Genomic DNA, 20590 nt, shown 5'->3' on the forward strand with positions numbered 1-20590 from the left:
GGCAAAGTGGGTAGGCTCAGAATTTTCTAAGGGAATTGGACTGAGACCGATGTTCAAATCCACCTTCAGCCATGGAACTTCACTAGATGACTTTTCCAGTCACTATCGTTCAGCTCAACCTATCTTAAAGGATTGTTCTGAGAATAAAATTGGAGAAAAGAGTACTATGTATGCTGCCTTGCGTTCTTGGAGGAAAAGCAAGATATAAATCTAACAGAAAAAGTGAACTTTAGAACTTACAGGTTTTGTTGGTATTTTTCACCTCAAAATTCTACCAATTTTCAGTTCCTGTAGTTAGAGTTGGCTCTGGGGACTGCAAAAGAAGGATCTGAGGAATGTAAGTCATCCCTACAATATGGAGACTTTCACCTTGACAATTAAGATGGGTATAGCGATGCTATTCTGCCTACATGACTTTAGATAATTCCAATTTGCTTGTTGCAATGGTTTGCTGAGTCAAATTAGTAGAGGTAGTCCTTGCTTAACATCTGTCCTGTTTAGCGATGGTTCAAAGTTACGACATCGCTGAAAAAGTAACTTTACATCCTGTCCTTGCACTTATGACTGTCGCAGTGGCCCTGTGGTCCATGTGATTGAAATTGGGGTGTTTTTCAACCAGTGGGGGTTTACAATGGTCCCAGCATCTCATGGTTACATGATGGCCATTTGCGCACTTCACAGCTGGCTTCCAACAAGCAGAGTCAATGGAGAAGTTGGCAGTAAAATCACAGATTGCAGTCATGTGATGTCTCGCTTAATAACTGTGAGTTATTTGCTTAACAACCATAGCGCAAGTGAGGTTGTAAATCCATCACGGTCACATGATGTCTCACTTAACTACCACATTGCTTAGTGACAGAGTTGCTGGTCCCAATTATGGTTGTTAAGTGAGGATTACCTGTATAGCAACTTTGAATGTGGTACAGCATTCAGTGGGAAACTGCATCCACTGTTTTGCTTTCTTTCTAAGCTTCAAATCTAGTTGTATCACATTGTTGCTTTATTGCAATCAGTAGGCAGCAGTGATGATAACCCGGTGATTTTACCTCAGTGCATATACAGGAGTTGGATGTCTTTTTGCTATATTGCTGTAGCGTAACCATAGTCACCTCCTGACCTTCTGAAGATCTGCAAACGATCAGGTGACTCTAGTTATCACCTAGAGGGATGCAATTTTTTTGGCCAATATTTTGGGCTTGGCTGGGCAGTTAAGAATGGGGTAAGAGAAGAAGAGAAACCATTTCCAGCCCTGTTTTAAAATCATTCTAAACAGACCAAAATTGTGCCACCAAAATTAGGCATGTTTTTCTCTGAATTTCAGTGATATAAGGTGCAGCGGGGCTGTATGTGGTGTATGATCCATTGATTGTTCATCTTGATTAAAATTCTACTAGCTACATTGAAGTTTCCACCTGCTTAATAGTCTCTAATTTTATGCCAGTTAGAAAATATTTTCTTAAATTTTAATGTTTAATTTAATTTAATTTGTTTTCCTTTCAACCCTAGGGAATAGGTAGCACTTCTCCAGCCCAAAGGCAATTTTGGCTATTTGTCACTGATTTTTCGCTGCAAAGAGAGTCTGAGATCAGTTCTGGAACACCCAAAACTCTACCTGTCTCAGTTGCTTCATCATGTGTGATTGATGTGGAAGTAATGGAAGCACTCAAGAGCACTTCCCCCTGTATTGTTTTCTTCAAGGATGCTATGTGTGGAAATGGTAAGGATTAGTACAATTTAATAACATCTATGTCTTGACAAAGTGTAATTGCATTAATATCTAGATTGCAAACCAAAATGAAGCATGATCTGTTTAGTCCCACAAAAATAAAATGTCCTGAAAACTACAGAAAGTTTGTATTTCTTTATATTTTAATTTAACTTAACTTTTAACTCTTTTAATTCTGGCTGTTTTACTGTAGTCATAGTGGAGGAGAAATCTACCTACCTGCTTCTATCATAAGATAATGATTCCTGCATTCTGGGAGATAGACCAAGTCTTTAAAAACAAATATACACCTCCATACATGTCTTAAAATGGAGGAAAATGGCATTAAGAGTATGGAAGACGCATGTGTTCATTTGAAAGCAAAGTCCATGAAGCTGCCCTATGTGCATCACCATTCAGGAATTTGAGTATTTTTCCCATTTTGAAATATATATGCAACTGAATCTTGGGTGTTTATTCATTTGATTTATACCCCACCTTTCTGTACCGTTAATACTCAGAATAGCTATTTTTAATGTAAAAAACTAAAAACACAGTTTAAAATTAACACTAAGGTGCTAAAAATATTTAACAATAAAAGCCTGGTATGTCCTGAGAAGTGTTGATTGCCCACTGTGGGTGACTGACAAACTGCTTTTTGCTAAGAGAAAACAAGGAGAGTTAACTGGAATTTGCCTACAGAATTCAAGGGGAGTCCCTAACAAACCAAGTTTTTTTCTCTAATCCAAGATTTTGTACTGTATTAATCTGTGAAGATGAGAAAGGATCAAGAAAATGTAAGCTTCTCTGCTGGTGATACCCTAATAACAGGAGTTATGAGCTGCTATGCTTGTAGCATTCTTGCATAAGAATAGCATGGCATATATTTGGAGCAAATGCACATTTTAACAGTCCTTGAAGGAAAACTCAAAGGATTGGAGCAGCAAGTGGCTATACTTCAGCACATGAGAGAAGATAAGGATTTATCAAGGAGATACTACAACCAAAACTTGCAGTGAAAGCAAATCTTCATGAGGAAGATTGTCAAACAAAGGATTAAACAAGGGTAACAACCAGATGAAAGACATGTAGAATATTTTCTGTGTTCAGGGCAAGAAAAAGAGACATTGTAGAACAGAACAGGACAGTGGATGTCAGGGACTAACTGGATACATCATTTTCTTTAGAAGATGAACAAACCAATAATCCTATCAACTCAGAAACGAAGAAATCAAACCCTAGCACTAATGGAAAAGAGGCAGATGCAGGCTATGCTGCCTCTGAACCTGAAACAGAAGATTTGGATATGGAACTGAAATCAACTACATACATAGTGGTATGTAGAAAGCCAAAAGATGCCAGGTAAAGGAGTAGCCACTTACAAGAGAGAATATGTGATGTAAGCTGGGTCTTACTAAACTCAGGATTTTACAGCTTCAGCTGTGTCTGAGGAGCCTGAGGTCCACTCAGGGAACATTCTACAATGAAACAAGAGCCGGACTTACCTTGAAGCTGTATGTGGTACATGCTATGTGAATTCCTGATCCCAGACTGAAGCCTACAACTGTGACTAACTCCCCCTTGTACTTGGGCAACTTGCTAGATCCTAGACTCTTGAACTCACTCACATCATCACTTCTGCCAGACTGTAACTGTAACCCTAATCCTTTTATAAGCAAGTACAAAAATAAGTTGTTTTCTGGATTTATGAATGTATACTTTCTGCCAGTCCATAATTAGGCTATAAGAATGGATCCTTGAAAGGCATAGGAAATTCAGCTATACTCTGGAAGAAGGCAAAGAGAAGAATCATGGTGGCTGGTGATTCACAATAAGGAATTGAAGTGTGTGTATGTTGGGGACGTATTGGTTTGTGAAATGAGCTGTCTGCCCAGAGCAGTGTTCAGGGATGTGACAACTTCTAAGACCAAGTCAACTGACAAATATCCCTTCCTGCTAATTCATGTGGGGGCAAATGATGCTACAAAAGAACTACTACATCTATATCACCACAGACTTAATTTTAGAAGGAAGCTCAAGAGTCTGGGGGCTCAGGACGTGTCCCTGTACATTCTTCTGGCCCATGACAGAAAATAAAAAGGGGGAAGGTACTGCAAGTGAACAACTGGATATGAAATAGTGTTAACTGGAAGATTTGTACACAGTAGAAAGTGGGAGTGTTGCTACAATGGGACCTCAAAGAGAACCATCAGTGACAAATGGCTCATAAAGTTCATGGCGTTTGTTGTCCAAAAACGAATGCTCCAGAGTATGGGAAATAAAAATAAGGTTGAACTCTTAGTACAGAAAGTCAAATATGATTTAATAGATATAGCATAGACCTGGTAAGATTACTCCCATCATTGAAATATAGCAGTTGGAGGATACAATTATTTGAAAAGGAATAGAACCAATAGAAAGAGAGAAGTTGCACTATATGTTAAAAGTGTTGATTTCAGCATAGATGTCCAAGTGAATAAACTTGGCAATGGTATAGAAAATATCTGGGTTTAAATGTGCAGGAATTCTAATTTAAAAAAAAAAATCTGATCTAATCTACAAAAAGAAAAAAACATAAAAATAAAAACAAACTAATTGAAATTTAAAAAATGAATAGAAACATAAAGCATATAAGAAAACATACAGACTAGTTTTTAAACAAATCATTAAATCTTGAGCACACAAAATAACATTTATCAGTCTTTCCATTATGTAGAAAAAGAGCCTGTTCATAAACTGAAAGCAAATAGAGATCTGAAATCCAAGATTATAAATCTGGTCTTGCATTATTTTCCCAACATCTAAGAATAATCTGTTGATCTTTTGAGATACATCTAGCAAACTGAGAGTTATTAAACCCAAATGAGGCAATATGAGTTGGACATAATATATAATATGAGAAGGTGTTGCCTCACCCCTTTTACACCTCTAATATAATGAAATTAATAGCCAGTCCTTCTTAAACATTCTCTGGGTATTCAATAAATATAAAAATTAATATATTGTTGATTTAATATCATCTTAAGATTTTATAAATATATTTAATGTTCTTTAAAACCCTTATCCATTGATTTGTTAAAACAGGATAAATGAATAAAAGCCATACTGTTGTTGGTATCTACTGTCATCTTCCCACCAAGCAGAAGATGTGGATAGTGCCTGTCAAAAGCAAATCACAGATCTTTCAAAGAGGCATGGAGCAATAATGATAGGGGGCTTAATTACCCTGATATCTACTGGGAAACAAACACTGCCAAGCATGGTACTTGCAGGAAATTCCTGGCTCGTCTTGCTGACAACTTTCTCAGTTTGATCTATCCTAACTTTCTCCTTCAAAGGATAGACCACAATAAGATAAGGTATATTTGACCAGATACCAACCAATACAGAATGCTTTGTTGAGGCAATTGAAGCAAGAGGACACTGGAGAAAGTGAGCTGCTGTTTTTGATTTTAACGGAAACAAAACCTGATGCTGAGATATAATCTCAAATACTAAAAGTCAGAATGTACTGAGGCTAGTGAAGGATGCTACAAATAGTAAAAAAAGGCTTGTTTAGATATCTTCAAAATAAAAACAAAAGAAGTGAATTAGTTTACATGTTCCTCATTTACTACAACAAATTGCTAACAAGTAACAAAAGAAAAGGCAAAGCCTGTGAACTCTTATTTGGGTTCATTTTTTTCTAATAAAAAGTATATCCCACAGCAAGAAATTATGAAGAGCAGGATGAAGGGGCAGAATTGTAATTTGGGACTGATGGGAGCATGGTTGGAGAATATTATTTTACTCTGAATGAATTTAAATCTCCAGGGCCAGATGAATTTACTCCCAGGATATTAAAGGGACTAGGTGATAGTTTCACCAAGTCCTTATGTATTATTTTTGAGAAATCCTGGACAACTGGTGAAATACAAGATGTTTATAGGAGAGCAAATGTCTCTATGTTCAAAAAGGGTGGAGGAGGACCCAGAAAACTACAGACCAGTCAATCTGAGATTGATAGAGCAGATCATAAACAAGTAGATCTGTAAGCACCTTGAAAAGAATGCAGTAATTACCAAGTATCATCATGAATTTTTTAAAACGCATTTCATTTTTCATTGGGAAACTTTCTTAATAGGTAGCGGGAGTGATATGGACATAACATATCTTGGTTTCAGTAAAGTATTTGATACCATACCCTAGTTGGGTAATGAAATGTCTGCAAACAAGCAAACAAGCTCAGAGAGCAACAAGAACTCCACAGTAATATTTTGACTTTATTCTGTGTTGTGTCAAATATTATGTCCAGTTGTGGGCACCACACTTAAAAAGCATTCAGAGAAACTGGAAAAGGTAGAAAGAAGGACAGTAAGGATGATCAAGGAACTAGAAACTAGGTTCTGTCATGCGCTGCCTACCACTGAGTGAAACACAGACACTGATTCAAGGAAGAGCAGGTTCAGGTTTATTTCAGTGTAGTGCTTGACGAGAAAAAAGCTGAGAGTGAAGGGAGCGCGCCGGTGCGGGGTTTAAATAGCCCGCGCCGGTCAGCGCCCCCCCCCCACTTTGGGTTGTGTCATCGCCCCCCAGTCCTGCATGCTTCCTTGCTGGTAGGTGAAGGGTTGCAGGGCCCCTGCTGGTGCCCCGGGCTTCACCCATAATCGGTTTCTTTCTCCGGCCGGTGATTGCTGTCAGCTGGGCGATCTCCGTTGCGTTTCGCTGACAGCTTCAGGTGTGCCTCGTGATCCGCCCTGTCTTTGTCTTTCCTTCTTCCTCTTTTGTGTTCTGATGGCTGGGTCATCCGGCCGGGGTCATTCCCTTCTCGGGGTCTGTGTCTGTTGTTGTGCGTGCTTTGCTTATCTTAAATCCCTTCCTCTGCTTCCTAGGTATTGTCATGTGTGCCGTTGTGCTGATGTCTTCAGCTCAACGGTACTCATGACAGGTTCTCTGAAGAGAAGGTGAAGAAATTGGGAATGTTTAACCTTGAGAAGACTGAGAGGAGTTAAAGTAGTATTCATCTTGGCTTGTTCTCTATTATTCCAGAGTTCAAAGTTATGGGAAGGCAGATTCCAGTTGAATGAAAGGGGGAAAAAATCCTAACACTAGGAAATGTTTGATGATGGAACCAATTACATGGGTGGACTCTCCTTCACTTAATGTTTTCAAACAGTGATTTAGACCACCATATGCCAGGAATGCTTTAATCTGGATTCCTACACTGATCAAGGGGTTAGACTCGTTGGCTTAAATGACCTCTTCTATAAGAGAAATGGAGAGCAGTTTGGTATAGTGGTCAAGTGCACCAGGCTACAAACCAGGAGACCATAAGTTCCAGTCCTGCCTTAGACATGAAGCCAGTCACTCTCTCAGCCCTAGGAATAAGGCAGTGGCAAGCTACTTCCAAAATGTTGACAAGAAAACTGCAGGGACTTGTCATCAGGAGTCAAGACTGACTTGAAATTACAAAATATATTTATTATAAAATAAATGCATTTACATATGATCTAAATGCTGAAAAAGTGGGAATTAAATGCAGTTCCCGAGGAAGTGTGTTATTTGGCCTGGAAATGACAGAACACCCTCTTTCAGGTGCCTGAAAGATGGGCCTCTAACATATATTAATAACAGGACAGTTTTACCAGGAATGACAATCACTTAGGTATCGAGGCTTTTAAGGTATTTAAAATTCAGTACTTTGTGTCCAGTGAATAATTGGCAGCCAGTGCATTCAGCCCAAGTGTGATATGTTCCCTGTACCTCACACTGATTAGCTGCTCAACTTCTCCATTTTGTACCAGTAGCAACTTTCAGATGCATTTTAAGGATAATTCGATGTAGAGTGTGTTGTAGCAGTCAAGATACAATGTAAATAAGGTATGAATAAGCACTGTTAAATCTGACCAGGTCAGGAAAGTTCCCAGTAGCATCCTAAGTTTAATTGTGCAAATGTGGTCCTTGCAAACTAGCAGGACAAGCAATTGCCAAGATTTTGTCCGTGTGACATGCTCCAGCACTGGAGTCCACGTTGAGATGGATCCGATCAACTTTGTCCATAAAGAAAGATGCACATTTTTGCTAGCAATTCAGTGGTTGTTCCTTTCTCCTTTCTTCTTGATGAAGAAGAAGCTGCAACTGTCCTATGAAGATGCAGTAGAGGCACAAAAGTAAGCATCTTTGCTGCGTCTGCTCCAGCAGAATAGGAATTCAAATAATACTTCAGATGGGCCCTACTCAATTCGATTTATCCTGACTTTCTCTGTGTGCTCCAGCTAATGTCCCATCCAGTTCATCATTTTCAGCTACCTAGAAAACCAAGGCTGATTGCTTCTGCAGCAGAGGAGAGAGAATATTTAAAAAGAATAGTGTCAATCATCAAGCAGTTTCTGTATCCCGTAGATCAACCAGGGTATTGATGGTGTTGCTGACAGGTAACGTGGAAAGTTCCCAAAGTGTATTGAGGAAACTATCCAGATTCATAAGGTTCCTGGCTCAGACCATTTTAAATGGTTCTGCACTCCTGCCAGCTGCCCATGTCACATGCCAGGTGAGTGCTTTCATTCAAAATTAAATGCTAGATAATATGTTTTACCAGCAAGTAACCTGGCAACAAACAGCAGGATTTCAGGTTGTAGGGCTCAACATCTCTGAATTTTTTGGTTAGGCAGCAGGCTGAAGAGATGTGAGAAAGTCATCAGCCTGCCCTCCTTTCTTTATAGCAGTCAAACTGCCTGCTCCCACAGGATCTCCCCTGCTAGTTACTCTTTTGCTGTTTCATTGAACCATCTGGACTGTTCTCCAAATCTCTCCTAATACACACATAAACATTGCAAAATATAACAGGGGTTCTTCAGCCCCAAGACTTGTTCTTCAGCCCCAAGCCCAAAAGATACTTGATGCATGGACAGAGATACAATAAGAATTGTTGTTGTTTATTAGTTCAGTCACTTCCGACTTTTCGTGACTTCATGGACCAGCCCACGCCAGAGCTTCCTGTCGGTCATCAACACCCCCAGCTCCCCCAGGGACAAGTCCGTCACCTCTAGAATATCATCTATCCATCTTGCCCTTGGTCAGCCCCTCTTCCTTTTGCCTTCCACTCTCCCTAGCATCAGCATCTTCTCATTATGTGATCTTCTTCTGTCTTCTCATTATGTGGCCAAAGTACTTCAGCTAACATTAACATTAAGAATTAACATTAAGAATAGGGAACCAAATCTCATTTTCTGTGACTTTCGCCCCCTCTGTTTATTAAGGGCTTTTTAGCATACACAGGCTTTCTTTACAAGTGGAAAGGCTTCAAAAGTAACTTATTTACTAAATAAGCTGACTTTCCTAAAACTAGGCCGTTCCTACCAACAGACTTAGAAAATAAAAGTGATGATGACTCAGAAGAAAAAAAGAAGAAGGGACAAAATAAGAAAACTTAGAGGCTAGTTCTTAGAATCACAAAGTTTTATAATGACTGGATAGAATGGAAACCAAATAGGACTGGACTGTTAACACAGCCAAAGAAGCAATCCTACTTTTCATGCTTTTCACTGCTTAATCTTTATTGATTAGATAGCATACCAGCAGTATTGTATACATCAAGAGGCTGCTGAGAACACGCTGATATGTAATAATTAATCAATTTAATGTGCACCAGCAAAGCCAGTCTGTCGTGTGTTTCATATCCTGTCCAGTGGCGTAAATGGGAAGGAAAGGTAGGGAATTATATACCAGAATAAGTTTTTTATTGTCTACATTGTAGTCTGCTTACCTCACCACTTCCAGAATATGTTCATTGTTAACACTGTTCCATCCTGTAATCCAAGTTGTTTCTCTACATATAATAGTCCAAACCTAGCTTTTATTTTAAATGATAAATCATCCTTGTAAGTGTCTGCATAGAGTTTCCACCATTGTACTAGTATCAACGGCAGTACTGCACCTACTACTACTTGAAAAAAATAAAATTAGGTTCTAATCATGTTCAATATAAGCTAATCAGTAGATGTTTGGTCATTGTTAACTGTTAGATTTAAACCTCTGGCATACTTAACACAAACCTTGCCGTGCTTCCAGAACCACTGAATCATCCAGGTGACACGCCCCTGAGCAAAGATTCAGCTGCCATGTTTTGGGGAGCAAAGTGCAACATGTGAATAACTTTGTAATAACCTCCACCCCACCACACCATAAAAAGATAAAAGAAAATTCAACATGCAGTCAAAAACCTGATAGATAGTTTTTCTCCTTTTTAAATAAAACCAGGTTAGATGCTGGCAGCCAGTTAACAAGAACAGACTTTGTGCTTCATTTGAACAAACCAGATTAAAGCAAGCTTAATGAAAGGCTTAGGGGAATTTGTCTTTATTGGCTCAGACAATTAACATGGTCACTTTTTTCTTTGTTACTGTAACTTATCAAAACGTTTTGTTGGCAGGTAAAATTATTTGCATTGAACGTACCGTTCTCTTGCTACACAAGCCCCTTTTGTGTAGGGCTGCTGGTGCTGACATCACTGAACTGACTGGTCCTGTCAAACTAGATGATCTGGATTCTACTACTCCGATCAATTCCATTTGTACTGTAAGAGGTTTGTACCTAAGTCTTTTGTTACTTGAAATCTTAACGTTACAACCTTTTCTTTTGCCTATTCTCCAAGAGTTTATGACATATTATATGCCTTGTCTTTTCTTTTTTCTTTAATTCATAACTTCCATTTGTAGGAGTTATAGCTGAGAATACACCTTACTGGCCCAAGATGTTCCAGTAAACATCATGACTGTGGCTTAGTGACAGTTTTCATTTAATAATAAAACAGTGAGGAAGAAGTGTATGTTGGAGAGAAAAAAATAGTATATTCTATTAGGCTGTTCAGCTTTATTTGCAAAATTAGCAGATATTATGATTGATAAAAGTTTTACATTTATGGAGGATTAAATCCAACTATATATAAGTTTTGCAATATTAAAATCAGGCGCACTGTACATATTCATTTTGCAGGTTCTAATAGTTTGAGAATAAATTCTCTTAGTTATTTCTGATTTCTTTTTCCAGAGGCTCTTCCCACCACAACTTTTAATTAACACGAGAACTGTATTGGTACTTTGCTATTAACCCCCATACTGCTCTGTTCAGTGGCAATTCATCATAGTATTTAACCTGAAGTTCTCAAAAGGAGCATTAGATTAATGCTATTTATCTTTTTAAAAATGTAGCATAGGTATGCATCTGTAGAAACCATACAGTAATAAAAAAAAAATGAAATGTACATCGTGACAAAATTCAGCCTTGTGTAAGGACCTAGTGTCAGTTGCCAATATGTAAATATTGGAGCTTGAGTTGTGATGTCACAACCACATGTTTTGTCTCCCCCTCTGTGGACACTTCTGGTACAGTGGTAGATTATTAAAATGGCAATTATTTCAAATCCTGGTATTTTTTTTGTCAAACTTTTAAAGCATATATTTGCAGCAGATATTGGATGGAAGGGTACATTGTACAAACTATAAGTAGAGACTAGTTTATTTTAAGTGTATCCCATGTAGAGGTCTCAACTTTCAAATTCTTTCGCTCAAAAAACAAAAAATGCTAAGGAGGTATATCTCCCAATATTATGCAGTATTCCTGTATCACATGGTTGGTTGTGGATTCCTTTGCTAAGAGAAATAAGAATATTGGATGTTATTCCTCACTCAAATTTAACAGGAAAGAGAATCAGATTTATTCCCATCCTTAAAATATACAGGAATTAAGGGAAGAACACAGAGAGATGATTATGTTCCTTTTTTCTGTCTCCTCCTTTTCCGATAACTTTATTCTAAATGCTTTTATGGCAAGGCTGGACAGAGGAAAGGACAGCAAAGGAATTGTTCTTTCTCCTTGCTTGCCTTCACCATAGAGGAAGCTCGCAAAGGGAACCAGCCGGTTATGATACTGTTGGCTTAGCTATTAAGTTCTGGAAAGATTAGGTCAAACAGGCCTGTGAAGATGGGTCCTGCTGGGCTGGGCTGTCAGAGGGATGCATGAACCTTACAAAGAAAAGCCATGATTGCTGCCGCTTCTGTTACCACCACTTGTCAACAGAGATAAGGAGTTCTCAAACCAGCTGTATTTGGGTGGGATTATGGTTTTCTGTTCCCAGGGCTCTTCAAAGCCCAGGAACAAAGCAAATGTAAAGACCATGGAGGACTACCGTGTTAGCATTTAGCAATGAAAATTTGTTGGGAGGGACTTCGATGCAGTAATATGAAGGAAATTGCAGGAGACTGTTTTCCTTCTCATTCAGTTTTCTTCCACATATAGTTCGTTACACATTTCTGTGCATTATTCTTCAAAAATTAATGATTTTGTGGGCTTCTAGATGATTTTGGGATATTGGGAGTTTATGCAGATAATAGCGTGTATCCCAGTTGCTCCCACAAATTGTGTCTTTGGCCTTTCCCTGTAGTTTGATAATAATAGCTTCTATTTACCTTATGCAGTCTCAGATTTAATCTTTACCATGCCTTTTTTCTTAAGAACTGCGCAGATACAATTTATTGACAGTAACTGCCCAGACTCCCCTTTTCGGGAGAGATCGACGGTGATAGAAATTTGGAAAATAAATACATACATACATACATACATGCATACTGTTGGCATGTTCATTCTACTAGACCTAACAGCCCATGTAGGACATTAACTAACACATAGAGTTTGTACACTAACACATTAAAGTTTGTACGTAGAAGCTGGGAATCATTATTCAAATTTGATGTCAACATTTTCCTTTTATTTCATATAGCACTTCTTTTCATATTTTGTATGTTTCAGAATCAGGAAATAGTAAAGTATAAATGGTTTTCATGGCTCATTGATTTAGATTTGTCACCTCTGGTTTGTGGGAAAGACTCGAAGCATGAAGAAGACAAGCAGAGTCAACTCCAGGCCAGTTCCATCAGAATTCCCTCCCTTCCCTTCTACCAAGGCTAAGTAGGAAGCACTCAGAAGGGAGCCAGGTGGGGATAGATAATAGGGTGCTTCAGCAAGTGGGCCATGCTCTCCCCCAGCTCCCCATTATTTACTATCACCTGCCCTGTGGGAAGGGCTGCAATGACTTTATGTCTTATATTTCTTCTGCTCTGATAGTCATGATGCAGATAACTGTAAGAAATAAAATAATAAACAGACTAAATATATACATTCAATGCAAGTAATCAGTTTACTCTTCAGCAAAGGATCGTTACCTTGTCGTGGTGCTGGAGCTTGAGCACCTAAATGATGCCATGAGCTAAACTGTGAAGGGACACCCAAGACGGGAAGGTCATGACAGAGAGGTCAGACTGAACACGATCCCTGGAGAAGGTAATGGCAACCCACCCCAGTATTCTTGCCGTGAAAACTCAATGGATCAGTACAACCAGAGATATGTCGGTATACCATCGGAAGATGAGACCCCCAGGTCGGAAGATGGTCAAAATGCTACTGGGGAGGAACAGAGGATGAGTTCAACTAGCCCCAGACGTGATGACGCAGCTAGCTCAAAGCCAAAAGGACGGCTAGCAGCCGACGGTGCTGGTGGTGAACGGCGAATCCGATGTTCTAAGGATCAACACACCATTGGAACCTGGAATGTAAGATCTATGAGCCAGGGCAAATTGGATGTGGTTATTGGTGAGATGTCAAGATTAAAGATAGACATTTTGGGCGTTAGTGAACTGAAATGGACTGGAATGGGCCGCTTCACATCAAATGACCACCAGATCTACTACTGTGGACAAGAGGACCACAGAAGAAATGGAGTAGCCTTCATAATTACTAGTAAAGTGGCTAAAGCCGTGCTTTTTACCATCCAAAAAACGATAGAATGATCTCAATTCGAATTCAGGGCAAGCCATCTAACATCACAGTGATCCAAATATACGCCCCAACCACAGATGCTGAAGAAGCTGAAGTAGAGCAGTTCTATGAGGGTCTGCAGCACCTACTGGACAACACGCCTAAAAGAGATGTTATTTTCATCACAGGAGACTGGAATGCTTAGGTGGGCAGTCAAATGACACCTGGAATTACAGGTAAGCATGGCCTGGGAGAACAAAACGAAGCAGGACACAGGCTGATAGAATTTTGCCAAGACAACTCACTCTGCATAACTAACACCCTCTTCCAGCAACCTAAGAGACAGCTTTATACATGGACTTCACCAGATGGACAACACCGAAATCAGATTGACTACATCCTTTGCAGCCAAAGGTGGCCGACATCTCTACAGTCGGTAAAAACAAGACCTGGAGCTGACTGTAGTTCCGATCACGAACTTCTTATTGCACAATTTAGGATCAGACTAAAGAAATTAGGGAAGACCCACAGATCAGCTAGATATGAGCTCACTAATATTCCTATGGAATGTACGGTGGAGGTGAATAGATTTAAGGGATTGGACTTAGTAGATAGGGTCCCGGAAGAACTATGGACAGAAGTCCGCAACATTGTTCAGGAGGCGGCAACAAAATACATCCCAAAGAAAGAGAAAACCAAGAAGGCAAAGTGGCTGTCTGCTGAGACACTAGAAGGAGCCCAAGAAAGAAGGAAAGCAAAAGGCAACAGTGATAGGGGGAGATATGCCCAATTAAATGCAAAATTCCAGAGGTTAGCCAGAAGAGACAAGGAATTATTTTTAAACAAGCAATGCACAGAAGTGGAAGAAGACAATAGAATAGGAAGGACAAGAGACCTCTTCCAGAAAATTAGAAACATCGGAAGTAAATTCCAGGCCAAAATGGGTATGATCAAAAACGAAGATGGCAAGGACCTAACAGAAGAAGAAGAGATCAAGAAAAGGTGGCAAGAATATACAGAAGACCTGTATAGGAAGGATAACAATATTGGTGATAGCTTTGACGGTGTGTGGTCAGTGAGCTAGAGCCAGACATCCTGAAGAGTGAGGTTGAATGGGCCTTAAGAAGCATTGCTAATAACAAAGCAGCAGGAGACGACGGCATCCCAGCTGAACTGTTCAAAATCTTGCAAGATGATGCTGTCAAGGTAATGCATGCTATATGCCAGCAAATTTGGAAAACACAAGAATGGCCATCAGACTGGAAAAAATCAACTTATATCCCCATACCAAAAAAGGGAAACACGAAAGAATGTTCAAACTATCGAACAGTGGCACTCATTTCACATGCCAGTAAGATAATGCTCAAGATCCTGCAAGGTAGACTTCAGCAATTCATGGAGCGAGAATTGCCAGATGCACAAGCTGGGTTTAGAAAAGGCAGAGGAACTAGGGACCAAATTGCCAATATCCGCTGGATAATGGAAAAAGCCAGGGAGTTTCAGAAAAACATCTATTTCTGTTTTATTGACTATTCTAAAGCCTTTGACTGTGTGGACCATAACAAATTGTGGCAAGTTCTTAGTGGTATGGGGATACCAACTCATCTTGTCTGCCTCCTGAAGAATCTGTATAACGACCAAGTAGCAACAGTAAGAACAGACCACGGAACAACAGACTGGTTTAAGATTGGGAAAGGAGTACGGCAGGGCTGTATACTCTCACCCTACCTATTCAACTCGTACACAGAACACATCATGCGACATGCTGGGCTTGAGGAATCCAAGGCTGGGGTTAAAATCGCTGGAAGAAACATTAACAATCTCAGATATGCAGATGATACCACTTTGATGGCTGAAAGCGAAGAGGAACTGAGGAGCCTTATGATGAAGGTGAAAGAAGAAAGTGCAAAAGCTGGCTTGCAGCTAAACCTGAAAAAAACCAAGATTATGGCAACCAGCTTGATTGATAACTGGCAAATAGAGGGAGAAAATGTAGAAGCAGTGAAAGACTTTGTATTTCTAGGTGCGAAGATTACTGCAGATGCTGACTGCAGTCAGGAAATCAGAAGACGCTTAATGCTTGGGAGAAGAGCAATGACCAATCTCGATAACATAGTTAAGAGCAGAGACATCACACTGACAACAAAGGTCCGCATAGTTAAAGCAATGGTGTTCCCTGTAATAACATATGTGTCATGAGTGCCGTTGAGCTGAAGTCATCAGCGCAATGGCACACATGACAATAGCAAGGAAACAGGAGAAGGGGCTCAAGATAAGTAGCCATCAACTCACAACGACTAACGGCCAACAAACAATAACTAAACGGATCACGGAGCACACCCAAGCCATCAGCGCCAATACAACGGAGATCGCCCAGCTGACAGCAATCACCGGATGAATAGAAAACCCGATGATGGGCGATCCCGGAACGCCAGCGGGGCCTCACAACCCCTCACCCACCGGCAGGGCAACGTATTGGACAAAGGGGGGGGTGACGTGACCGCGAGTGAGGGGGCGCTGACCGGCGCGGGGTATTTAAACCCCGCACCGGCGCGCTCCTGTCACTCTCAGCTTTTTTCTTCCGACGCTGTAACTGCGCTGTGAATAAACCAGAGCCTGATCCATCGAACCAGTGTCTGAGCATTATTCAGAGGCAGGCAGCGCATGACAATATGGCTGCGAAAGCTGGACCATAAGGAAGGCTGAAAGAAGGAAGATAGATGCTTTTGAACTGTGGTGTTGGAGGAAAATTCTGAGAGTGCCTTGGACTGCTAGAAGATCAAACCAGTCCATCCTCCAGGAAATTAAGCCAGACTGCTCACTTGAGGGAATGATATTAAAGGCCAAACTGAAATACTTTGGCCACATAATGAGAAGACAGGACACCCTGGAGAAGATGCTGATGCCAGGGAGAGTGGAGGGCAAAAGAAAGAGGGGCCGACCAAGGGCAAGGTGGATGGATGATATTCTAGAGGTGACGGACTCGTCCCTGGGGGAGCTGGGGGTGTTGACGACCGACAGGAAGCTCTGGCATGGGCTGGTCCATGAAGTCACGAAGAGTCGGAAGCGACTGAACGAATAAACAACAACAACAAAAATCAGTTTACTCAAACGTCCCATCAATATTTCATGTAGTTTTCCAAAGGAAAGTGCAAACCTGATGACAAAACAAGAATAATTTATAACAAAATTGAGTATTATTTACATTAGGCTTTCATTCTCAGGCTTTGTATTCTTTGTTTTTGTACCTGTAGAGGAAATGTCTTTCCAATGTTTCCAATCTTAAAGATCTTTTTTGCATGATGAACAATCTTGTCAGTTTGCAAAGTTAAACATGAAAATATAGGAAGTTGCAAGCTGATCAATTTTCCTTCCCTTGTACTTCATAAGGTTACTTATTTCTGCTTCATTCTGCCTGGGACCAGCCCTACCCATCCCTGTAAAAACCACAAGACTAAGTAGCAAACAAAAGTGAAATGCTTATGACTGACAGTGAATAGGACAGTGTAGAACAGTTTTTTAAAAAAAACTCTCAATAATATAACTTGGAATGAAAATGATGAAAATGTCTTTATTTATTTGAAAATTGTTCATTTAACTTGATGGATCTAATACGTATAAACATAATTATTCAGAACATTCTTTAAATGTTCTTGTTTAAAACTTAAACCAGTAGTGAAGCATGTGAATTATGAGATAATTGTAAAAAGAAAATTAAAACCTACCTTTACTGCTCTTCAGATTGTTGGTAAAATACCAAAAAAACCAAACAACCCTGTATTCATAAGCCCACCCTTAACTTTAACTTTAAGGGAGTCTGTGCTTTTAAAGGAGTTGGAGCCCCATGCTATCAAAATGAAATGCTGAAATTTTTCTGTTATTGTATTATTCACCGTGTATCAGGTTACAACTCCCAGAATTACCAGCCAGCATTAATCTGCATCAAGTTTGATAAATATATATTAAGGCAAATCTTAGAGAGGAGGTTGCTTAAACATGTTCAGTTATTTAGTTGTTAAATTAACTTCCAGATACTCTATTCCAGTGGATATGGTAGTGCAATTTTAAGCAAATCTATTCAGAAGTAAACCCTACTGAATTTAATGGAATTTATCAACTAGGTTGATCAGTGCAGATTTACAAATAAATCTTACCAGAGTGGATGAGGAAAAAAGTTGAGGCAGAGAAGCCATGGTCCATAGGATTGTACAAAAGAATATCTGGAAATAAAATTGCTTTTGACTAACCAACTTTGTATAATAGAAAATGCATAGTCACCACATTTTCCAACATTTTTATTTTGGTCTTAAGAAATCTTGTGTAGTCATCACCATTTCATAATGCAGGATGTATAATTTGTGTCAAACGAAAGTTGTATGAGAACAAGCATTGTTCTATAAAGTTTTTGTTCGATTAATAAGCATTACTTCCCCTCAAGTGCTTCAATAAATAGTAGACCAGTTCAAAGTGTAGGTAAGATTTGGTGTTATGTGCACAAGCTTCTGTAAGTCCTAACAAAACTGTTAGCTTGCATGTTTCCTCCCCTCCTTAGTATAGGATTAGTAAGATGCTGCTCCATTTAGTTTTTCTTTTCCAAACTGTTAGCTTTATGTATAAGCCAATAATGCTGGTTAAAAATAAACTCTCATCAATAGTAAATAAGCAAAACCTCTGGTTAGTGTAAAGCAAACTGTAGCAAAACAATCCATTCTGGAAACAGGGAGAGAGGAAATGTGCAAGCCTAATGATTTTACTCTGTTTTATCGCTGCATATGAATTCTAACCCCAGTTTAAGAAGAGATTGATTGGATAATCTTGCAATTAGATGTAAATAGAAAAAAATTATATCATCCCCTTAGCCATACTAGGTATTAGGAGAACTGAAATATTAAATTTAAATTAAGGCACCAGATCAGGGAGGGAATCAATAGAGGTTTGGGTCACCTTCCATATTGTAAAGTTTTTTTTAATGTAGGCTTTATGAAACAAGAGAATTCTGCTAGATGCTTTGCTCAGCTTTGAATAGCTTCCCTAGAATCATCTATGGTATCTACAGTATAGCAAAAAAATTAAATCTAAACTCTTCAAAAACAGACTTCAATTTTAGCAGCACAATGCTGTATAACACCGTCATTGAACTCAGTAAGTAATTCATTAATTCCTGATGTTCCTTTCCTCCTAATACTACAAAGAGAGCTTTTGCTGTTTTTTATTCATTTAGTCGCTTCTGACTCTTCGTGACTTCATGGACCAGCCCACACCAGAGCTTCCTGTCGGCCATCAACACCCCCAGTTCCCCCAGGGACGAGTCCGTCACCTCTAGAATATCATCCATCCACCTTGCCCTTGGTCGGCCCCTCTTCCTTTTTCCCTCCACTCTCCCTAGCATCAGCATCTTCTCCATGGTATCCTGTCTTCTCATTATGTGGCCAAAGTACTTCAATTTTGCCTTTAATATCATTCTCTCAAGTGAGCAGTCTGACTTTATTTCCTGGAGGATGGACTGGTTTGATCTTCTTGCAGTCCAAGGCACTCTCAGAATTTTCCTCCAACACCACAGTTCAAAAGCATCGATCTTCTCTCAGCCTTCCTTATGGTCCAGCTCTCGGAGCCAAATGTTACTACGGGGAACACCGTTGCTTTAACTATACGGACCTTTGTTGTCAGTGTGATGTCTCTGCTCTTAACTATTTTATCGAGATTTGTCATTGCTCTTCTCCCAAGGATTAAGCGTCTTCTGATTTCCTGACTGCAGTCAGCATCTGCAGTAATCTTCGCACCTAGAAATACAAAGTCTTTCACTGCTTCTACATTTTCTCCCTCTATTTGCCAGTTATCAATCAAGCTGGTTGCCATAATCTTGGTTTTTTTCAGGTTTAGCTGCAAGCCAGCTTTTGCACTTTCTTCTTTCACCTTGATCATAAGGCTCCTCAGTTCCTCTTTGCTTTCAGCCATCAAAGTGGTATCATCTGCATATCTGAGATTGTTAATGTTTCTTTCAGCGATTTTAACCCCAGCCTTGGATTCCTCAAGCCCAGCATGTCGCATGATGTGTTCTGTGTATGAGTTGAATAGGTAGGGTGAGAGTATACAGCCCTGCCGTACTCCTTTCCCAATCTTAAACCAGTCTGTTGTTCCGTGGTCTGTTCTTACTGTTGCTACTTGGTCGTTATACAGATTCTTCAGGAGGCAGACAAGATGAGTTGGTATCCCCATACCACTAAGAACTTGCCACAATTTGTTATGGTCCACACAGTCAAAGGCTTTAGAATAGTCAATAAAACAGAAATAAATGTTTTTCTGAAACTCCCTGGCTTTTTCCATTATCCAGCGGATATTGGCAATTTGGTCCCTAGTTCCTCTGCCTTTTCTAAACCCAGCTTGTGCATCTGGCAATTCTCGCTCCATGAATTGCTGAAGTCTACCTTGCAGGATCTTGAGCATTATCTTACTGGCATGTGAAATGAGTGCCACTGTTCGATAGTTTGAACATTCTTTAGTGTGTCCCTTTTTTGGTATGGGGATGTAAGTTGATTTTTTCCAGTCTGATTGCCATTCTTGTGTTTTCCAAATTTGCTGGCATATAGCATGCATTACCTTGACAGCATCATCTTGTAAGATTTTGAACAGTTCAGCTGGGATGCCGTCGTCTCCTGCTGCCTTGTTATTAGCAATGCTTCTTAAGGCCCATTCAACCTCACTCTTCAGGATGTCTGGCTCTAGCTCACTGACCACACCATCAAAGCTATCACCAATATTGTTATCCTTCCTATACAGGTCTCTGTATAATCTTGCCACCTTTTCTTGATCTCTTCTTCTTCTGTTAGGTTCTTGCCATCTTTGTTTTTGATCGTACCCATTTTGGCCTGGAATTTACCTCTGATGTTTCTAATTTTCTGGAAGAGGTCTCTTGTCCTTCCTATTCTATTGTCTTCTTCCACTTCTGTGCATTGCTTGTTTAAAAATAATTCCTTATGTCTTCTGGCTAACCTCTGGAATTTTGCATTTAATTGGGCATATCTCCCCCTATCACTGTTGCCTTTTGCTTTCCTTCTTTCTTGGGCTCCTTCTAGTGTCTCAGCAGACAGCCACTTT

General features: G+C 39.7%; 1 protein-coding gene across 2 annotated transcripts in view; it reads left to right on the top strand.

The window, feature by feature from the left end:
* Nucleotides 1-20590, top strand: part of LOC134494217 (DNA repair-scaffolding protein-like) — a 158026-nt gene that overhangs the window by 118123 nt on the left and 19313 nt on the right. For both annotated transcript variants that reach the window (XM_063299263.1, XM_063299264.1), the window contains 2 exons: nt 1507-1717; nt 10116-10268. In XM_063299263.1, the coding sequence (XP_063155333.1) occupies nt 1507-1717; nt 10116-10268 (364 nt within the window). The remainder of the gene's footprint in view (nt 1-1506; nt 1718-10115; nt 10269-20590) is intronic.

Source organism: Candoia aspera, chromosome 3, assembly GCF_035149785.1.
Source record: "Candoia aspera isolate rCanAsp1 chromosome 3, rCanAsp1.hap2, whole genome shotgun sequence".
Lineage (NCBI taxonomy): Eukaryota > Metazoa > Chordata > Lepidosauria > Squamata > Boidae > Candoia > Candoia aspera.